Here is an 8,615-nt window from a genome sequence, read left to right as displayed (position 1 = left end):
AATTTAATTTAATTTAATTTAATCTTAATTTAATTTAATTTTAATTTAATTTAATTTAATTTAATTTTAATTTTAATTTTAATTTTAATTTTAATTTTAATTTTTTTTGTGGCCTTATGTTTTATTTTATTTTCGAAAATTGCGACATTCACAATACAGTGGCCACCCTGGCAGCAGATGTGTTTCCCCAGGTATATGATCAACACCACAGTCAAAGGGAAGACGGGCAGGATATCGTTTGACAAATACGGCCGCCTAGCGACGTCGACCTACGACATTTGGACCGTCCGTCTGACGTCCAGTGAGGAGAGAAAATGGGTTCATGTAGGTTCGTGGCTGGGCAATAGCGGGGTTATTTTCCATGGGCCGAAACGTAGCATTTTTGTACTCCCCAAGCAGAAGACTGTGTTTTGGCTTCTTTTGGTCGTGTTTTTAGGCTTTTCTTAATCGGGCTTTCTTTTTTTGCACTGGTATCTTTTTCTACTCTGATCTAACGTAAAATAAATACCATTGCAGAAAAGAAGTCCAATAAAAAGCCTAAAACACGCACAAAAAGCCAAACCCCAAACATCTGCTTGGAGAGTAGCATTCTTGTACCACACCCAAATCTTTCTCACAATTATTATAATAAAATACAAGACATAATTGTAATATATATATATCTACATCATATCAATTGCTTCTTTGGTTGCTTTGAGAATTTGATGTTGACAGCTTTCTGTATTTCGGTGTGTTTTTTTCGTTTCATAATTTTGGGTAATAATTTGTTGAAAGGCAGTTAAGTGGTGGTAATTTTTATGATTCCACATAATTGCTTCGCAAAATTTGGTTGAAATAGATGCTCATATCTGCCTAATTATATTTCTTTTCAAAGGTGCTGGTAGAAGGTAACACGAGAATGTCAAACGTTATGTATAAAATAAATTCCATATTTTTAGTCCAGACGACATTGTTGTATACATACGTATCTATACCCGTGAATAGTTTCATCAGGTTGGTAAGTCACTTAGTAAAAACACTCTTATTACACAACCAATTGCAAGTCTTTTATTCAGCCGACGTTTCAGGGACGGTCTGTCACCTTCCTCAGGACAATTCTGACTGATTCACACTGCACTGCATTGCAGCACAGGTGTCGCTTCTATAAATGCATTCCCAAACGTACCTAACCGTATCTAAATCTAAACACAGGTACTTCCCAAGACGACAAGTTGAGGTGGAACTCTCCATTATGGGTTAGAAACACGAACGCTTCTCTGACAGTCCTCAGAGTCGTGACGCTAGAAGAACATCCGTTCATCTTCACAAGAAAACTGGACGAAAACAACCAGTGCCCCGCCGGGACCATGTGTACCATGCCGAAGAAAAGAGACGAGCACAACGGTACCCTAGACGACCAAGCCTCGATAGAGGTCGAGAAAAAATGTTGCTACGGATTATGCCACGATCTACTCCACAAACTTAGCCAGGATCTGAACTTCCAGTACGAGTTGTACGTAGTGCGGGACGGGAAGTATGGAGGGCTGAAGGACAACCTGTGGAACGGCATGGTGGGTGACCTGCTGTACGGCCGAGCAGACATGGCTGTCTCTTCTTTTACCATCACGAAGAAGCGGAGCGAAGTCATCGACTTCTCCGCCCCCTACTTCTACACCAACCTCGGCATCCTCATCTACAAGAAGGAGGCTCCAACCCCCCTGGCGTCTTTCATGAAACCGCTGGACTGGTCCATGTGGGTGGGGATCTTCGTGACCCTTCACCTAGCCGCCATATTTGCTACCATCTACGAGTGGTGCAGTCCGTACGGGTTGACACCGAAGGCGAGGAACAGGCCCAGGATTTTCGGCTTTCCGTCGGCGTTGAACCTCTGCTGGTCCATCCTCTTCAGTCACACGGTCGCCACTAAGACACCCAAGTGCTGGAGCAGCAGGTACACACATTAGCTATCATTGCCTTCGTCAGAAGGCTACGAAATCTGTTTGTGTATGGTGGGGGGAGACTGGATTTATGCGGTATAACTATTGAAGGAATGGATCGATGTTCATGATTTTTTGCATGCAGGTTACCGTTGGGTAGACAATGGTCAAGTTCGAAAATGGGACTCGTGGGAGTCCGTACGTTACTGCATTGGACCTTCTGTGTCGTTGTTCTAGTTAGCAGGATAAGTCGAGAATCTGTACTTGGATGTTCATGATTTTTGATAGGCAAGTTACTATTTAGGAGACCAAGGTCAAGTTTGAAAATGAGCTTTGTGGGGGGAGTCATACGCCACCGCAGTAGACTTTTTGTGTTTGTTGGTTAGTAGTTCTGGATTTTTGTATGGTAAATATATGTTTGGGGGCATAGATGAAGTGGTGTAAATTTGGACTCCCTAATACTTGTGAGTAAGTTCTTGTATGGAAGCTAATGTCATTTTGGCCAAGGCATGAGGTCGTGGAACTCTAGTTTGAATGCTTGTTAAAAAGGTTTGTAAGTAGAGCCAAGGACATGGTTGAGCCTAGTACATCTTGTGGACTTTCGTAATGATAACTTTCTGATGATAAAATGATATCCAGAGTTACTAAAAAAACATACGTGGCATTCATAATAAACATGTTCTAAATACAAAAAAAACACTATTTCTGACAGAATTGTTTCCTTGATGACATTTAACTTTTATCGGTGTTTTACCAGGTTTCTGATAAACCTATGGGCGGCTTTCTCTGTCATCTTCCTGGCTAGCTACACAGCCAACCTGGCCGCTTTCATGGTGGATGAGAAAACCATCAACGAGCTCAACGGAATAGATGATCCCAAGGCGAGTATCCCGTCTAGCTATATACCGTTATGTCTCTCAGTCATTAGAACGTGTAATGTTCTTGCTGTAGTTTAACCTTGGTCCGCAAGGTGATGCTTCAGCATAGTAATTTTGAAAATAGAGTCAGAAGGGGGAAAGGAGACGCTTATATATAATGTTATCGTGTAATTTGCCGCCTGCCCTACGTTTAACTTTCGTTGGTACCCAGGTTAAATACATGCACTAACATTTTATTTTTCGATCAATATTTTGCCCTTCGTCGGGATAACTAACCCTTTTACCTAATAATATACCTACAATCTAGCCTGGTATCCAGTCTATCGTGGTTGGGGAAGGCTGTCCTCGGGGCTCTAAAAGTTTTACCCCGCCCAGCTCGACAGACCACCCGGTAGGTGTGTTATGCCTGTGATAGAATTTGGCACGCCCGTCGCGAAAAACCTACCGGGGAACCTAGCTGAGACGGGCGGGGAAGAGCTTCAGCAGCCCCGAAGAAAATCCGCACCAACCGCGATAGACTGGATACCAGGTTACCTACCAGCACAAATGGGATTTGATTGTAATATTTCCTGTAGTTGATACGGCCGTCCAAGGGTTTCCGGTTCGGGACGGTCCGACACAGCAGTCCCGAGTCTTTCATGCGGGAGTTCTACCCCGCCATAGAGATGCACATGCGCAAGGATGGCAGCATTAACACTGGCGAAGCGGTCGACAAACTGAAGTAAGTTATGTTCAAAGTTAAAAATTTTGGTCCAACACAAAAAAAAATTCTCTTACCTAGACCTTTCGACCAGTCACTGACCCAGTGAAGCTTGTCACGTGGCTTCTTTGAAGTGTGACGCCAACATTGGGTCATTCTTTTAAAAAGATCGACCAGAGCAGGGCATCTAGACGCCTTCATTATGGACATGAAAATGTGAGCAGAAGCCTGTAACGTCCCCCGTCTCGGACAAAACCCCAGATACGCTGGGATACTAACCATGATATCTCTTTCTCTTCTCTTTCTCTAGAGTAGGTCGTCTAAATGGCTTCATCATGGACCATGAAATTTGAGCAGAAGCCTGTAACGTCCCCCGTCCCGGATAAACCCCAGATGCGCTGGGATACTAACCATGATGTCTCTTTCTCTTCTCTTCTCTTTCTCCAGAGTAGGTCGTCTAAATGGCTTCATCATGGACCATGAAATGTGAGCAGGAGCCTGTAACGTCCCCCGTCTCGGACAAAACCCCAGATACGCTGGGATACTAACCATGATATCTCTTTCTCTTCTCTTTCTCTAGAGTAGGTCGTCTAAATGGCTTCATCATGGACTATGAAATGTGAGCAGGAGCCTGTAACGTCCCCCGTCCCGTACAAGAACACAATACTACGACATTTCTTTCTCTTCTCCAGAGCAGGTCAACTAGACGCCTTCATCATGGACCAGGCTATCCTGGAGTACGAGGCGCTGATCGACCCGGAGTGTAACCTGAAGGTGGTGGGCAAGCCGTTCTCCAGTGACGTGTACGGGATCGGGCTGCCCAAGAACTCGTCCCTGACGTCCGAGGTGACGAGGCTGATCCACCACTACACCAGCACGGGGTACCTGGACAGGCTGTACCGGCAGTGGTACAACAGCGTGCCCTGCAGCGTGGGCAACGAGGGCATGGAGCAAGTAGGGAAGCTCACTCTGGCATTTATTTTTTTGTTTCATATGTCTAGTATCGGAGTGAAATGGCAGAAGTTAACCCTATCTAGACTGGAGGGGGGATAAGCTAAAAGTGCCCGCGCCTTTTAGTCGGATAGCGTCCGGACGGCTCGCGCTAGAACCACCAAACTTGGTGAATTTTCCTTAAATATTATTGGCAACAATTTTGTATCAGTGGAATAAGATAATGATTTTTGGTGTTGCCATGGTAACGGGTTTCTGATGGGCATTTTTTGCTAAATTTAGTAGTTTTCGTTACAACAATAAAATTTTATAGGTTTTATGTCAAGTTACACATAGTTTAATAATATCTCATGTTATTTTATGTACATTTCATCATTAAAAGTGCATAATTTATGCTAATTTGATGACGTCAATGGTCAAAATCCAAGATGGCGGATTTTTTAGGTTTAACCACCTCCCGGGCGACTGTCGCAAGTTTTACTTCAACGGCTGCCAACTCCTGCCATTTCACTTCAATCCTGGATATGAATTGTATACATTCTTTTTCAGGAAAAAAAGTATAGTAGATATAGAAAAAAAGGGAAAAAAAGAAAACATGATGTTAACATTTTTTCCTTGTGCAAAAATGGTACTGAAATTACGCACAAGAACAAGACAATTATTAAAACTTTACATCCAACACAAAAATTTCTCTCACCTAGAGCTTTCGACCAGTCACTCTGGTCTTCCCCAGTAGATTGACCCAGTGAGGCTTGTCGCATGGCTTTTTTGAAGTGTGAGGAAGACCAGAGTGACTGGTCGAAAGCTCTAGGTGAGAGAATATTTTGTGTTGGATCTAAAGTTTTAACTCTAAACATGTAAATACCAACACAGATTAACTTTCATGATCAGACAATTATTATATAATTGTTTTCATCTGTGCGTAATAATGGATAGATTTGGGGGATTGTTGCAGTCATCTATACCACAAATATTACCACCTAACTTTGTACACGATAGTATCATGTTTTGAAAGAACCCCCATCTCTGTGACACCGACAGTCTGTTGTTTCCGTCCTTAGTGCTGTCATTAGACTAGTGATCTTGGAATCAGGCATTCAGTGTGTAGACTATGTAATGTTTCTTATGATTTTCTGTCTAAGCAATAGTGATGGCGATACAAGAACATGCTACCTGTGAAACAAGTATACATTAATGTGCCATTTTTCCCACACGCAACCGTATTGTAGAAGGAAGCCATCCAGGTTTGCTCACTAACTTCATAAGCACTGCCTTGCACAAGTGCACATTTTCTATCTATTGCTGTTATGCTGGTATCCGCATGGAGGCGCTGCCGTGTATACCAGCTACTTTGAACACTCGCATGCAGATGTTAAATGCACAAAATCGCACAATTTTGACTTTGAATACTCACATGCAGATCTTTTGCACAAAATTGCACAATTTCGGGATTTTTTTTTACAAGAAAGCACACTACATTTTCTTGCTACTTTTGCTTTTATTGATGTTAAAAAGACGTATCTATTTTCATTTTTAGTTTTGAACCAATTTTTTTCTCGTTGAACTTCGCTAACATGGGTGTGTTCTTGTCTAGTAGTTATCTGTACATGTGTTGGGTTACGTATCCTCCGTCTAAGCTTTATGAATGTCATTCACGTCAGTATTTAATGTTAAGTAGAAGTGTTTATCTGAATGCTATTCATGACTTTCACACTTCCCATAATGTCTAGGGAAGATCACGGATATGACGTAGACCACCCCCCTCCCCCTTCCTCGATGTAATATTTACAACAAGTTCTATCGACAATCTGGTCAACTATATTGTTTTTAGTTATCTATCTAGTAGTATAAAGCGCATGTCATAATTGCATTTTTGTTGGAATTAGAGAAAATGACGTTCTATCTTCTACCGAAGACTCTCGTACTCGCACGGTCGCATTACGTATATCCCCTTCTTACGTCATATCCGTGATCTTTACTAGGCATTATGGGAAGTGTGAACGTCATGAATATATTGGTGTTTATGTAGTTGTACATTTGTAGCGTGTATTATACGTGATAGTCCTCACATCACTGTGGTAGATACTGTACCCTTGTCATGTCACCAGTATGTTGATGTGTTTAAAATCACAGCATCACTCACCTTGTACAGTTGTTGAACAATTGATGTGGAAATATCTTCTAAATTGTTACAGTGTGGGAGGGGGGCTTATCAATTGTGTCATTAACATGGATAACAGCAAGGACCAATCAGACCACAGTATGATAGTAGGGCTCCTTGACATACACAGTAAGTATTGGAAGTTGTGGGGCGTACAAAAAGGATATTCACCAGTTTCTCATTCCCATGATGCATTGCACCTTGGGGGTAAAATTCCCAGGTTGCATAGCGTCTTGTGATTTAAATTATGTGTTTCTGTGGTGTTTTTACATACGTTGATGACAGAAGGTTGATCCCTTAATATTTACGAACATCTGTTAATTATTTCGAGCAATATAGTCAAGTCAAAAGTTGTATCTCCTTTCTATTGACAGTGTAGCGTTACCAACACGTCAAAACAAACAGGAAAACAAGCTGTTAACGTCAACATGATACCTTCGAGCGCTATGCAACCTGGGAGATTTTACCTCCCAGGCGCAATGCGTCATGGGAATGGGAAACTAGTGAATTCACCAATTTCACACTTCCCATAATGCCTAGTTAAAGATCACGGATATGGATGGGATATGACGTAAGAAGGGGATATACGTAATGCGACCGTGCGAGTAGGAGAGTCTTCGGTAGAAGGTACATGTAGAACGATAGAAGGTACGTCATTTTCTCTAATTCCAACAAAACAAAATGCAATTATGGCATGCGCTTTATACTAGATTAATAATTCAAAACAATAGAGTTGACCAGTTTGTCGATAGAACTTGTTGTAAATATTACATCGAGGAAGGGGGAGGGGGTGGTCATATGTCATATCCGTGATCTTTACTAGGCATTATGGGAAGTGTGAAATTGGTAAATGGGTACTGATACTAATGAACAGCGGTCTCCTATGTCGGGAAAAGGTACGGGTTGAGTATTATCTATTCCCTTCCATCCGTTTACAGAAGTTGGAGTTAGACGTGGGCCACTTCACGGGCGTGTTTGTGCTCCTGCTGGCCGGGCTGGGCTGCGGGATTCTCACTCTCTTCATGGAGTTCGTCATCCACAGGTTTCTCGTCCCGCGCCTGCGCAGTAACGCCACCACCACGTGGCTAGCCATCAGTCAGGTGAGACAGCACGTACTGCGCCTGCGCGAAATCCTGATTTTTTTTTCACGGTTTTCGTTGGATGTTTGGTCAACGTTGCATCAGAATATTGTCTGTTGCAAAGGGTATCTTTTCCGACATAACATTTGGAAACTACAGACAGGATTTTAACCTTATATTCGCGAATATGACCTTATATGAGACGTTCCGCTTAAGTGCTGTGCACAGTACATTACAGGTTTCGCTCAGGTACAGTACGTCCTGCCGACGTGCTAGGTGAAACCTTCATAAGAACGTAAAAAAAAGCAAAAAGAAAAAGCAACCCGAAGATTTTGTTTTGAAATTATCTTAAAAATATACGCACGTTTAAAAAAGTCAAGGCATCTGTCCTTGGTGCTGAAATCATTATCGAGATAGGTGTATGACGTGAAATCAGGGTGTCACTAGTGTTAAGAACCGCCAAACCTCATCAAAATGTGGGTGAATATATTTGCAATGACGTTCAAACTAAGGTAGGAAGTATAATTTTCTCCTATGGTATAAAATATTGTATCTTTTGTTTGGAACAGATTAATCTATGCAACTTAGTAAGAGCATTATCTTGTTATTATTGCCGTTCGTAAATTTTACACGTCAATATACATATTTTAAGAATAGATCATGCGAAGGAAATGTTCTCTGCTTGCTTGCAAATGTTAAAGTTCTAGTATATAGTAGAGGGGATTCATTCCTCAAGCTACCGACATCTTGCACACGCAGTCGTCCCTCAGTAAGACATCTGGAGCCGCATAGTTCCCGTTTAAAACTTTTATTCAGCCTGTCACACTGTCAAAGTTCTAGTATATAGTAGAAGGGATTCATTCCTCAAGCTACCGACATCTTGCACACGCAGTCGTCCCTCAGTAAGACATCTGGAGCCGCATAGTTCCC

At 42.0% G+C, this 8,615-nt stretch overlaps 1 protein-coding gene across 1 annotated transcript in view; it reads left to right on the top strand.

Annotated features, from left to right (window-relative positions):
- Window positions 1-314: 314 nt before the first annotated feature.
- LOC109475987 (glutamate receptor ionotropic, NMDA 3B-like) overlaps window positions 315-8,615 on the top strand; it is a 9,670-nt gene continuing 1,369 nt past the window's right edge. Inside the window, exons 1-7 of the mRNA XM_019776795.1 lie at window positions 315-324; window positions 1,264-1,930; window positions 2,674-2,797; window positions 3,370-3,515; window positions 3,942-3,980; window positions 4,187-4,448; window positions 7,545-7,706. Of these exons, the coding sequence (XP_019632354.1) occupies window positions 315-324; window positions 1,264-1,930; window positions 2,674-2,797; window positions 3,370-3,515; window positions 3,942-3,980; window positions 4,187-4,448; window positions 7,545-7,706 (1,410 nt within the window). The remainder of the gene's footprint in view (window positions 325-1,263; window positions 1,931-2,673; window positions 2,798-3,369; window positions 3,516-3,941; window positions 3,981-4,186; window positions 4,449-7,544; window positions 7,707-8,615) is intronic.

The sequence above is a fragment of the Branchiostoma belcheri genome, unplaced genomic scaffold, assembly GCF_001625305.1.
Source record: "Branchiostoma belcheri isolate BF01 breed outbred unplaced genomic scaffold, Haploidv18h27 scaffold36, whole genome shotgun sequence".
Taxonomy (NCBI): Eukaryota; Metazoa; Chordata; class Leptocardii; order Amphioxiformes; family Branchiostomatidae; genus Branchiostoma; species Branchiostoma belcheri.
The sequence above is the reverse complement of the archived record's forward strand: the minus strand, read 5'-3'. Positions and strand labels throughout refer to the sequence as shown.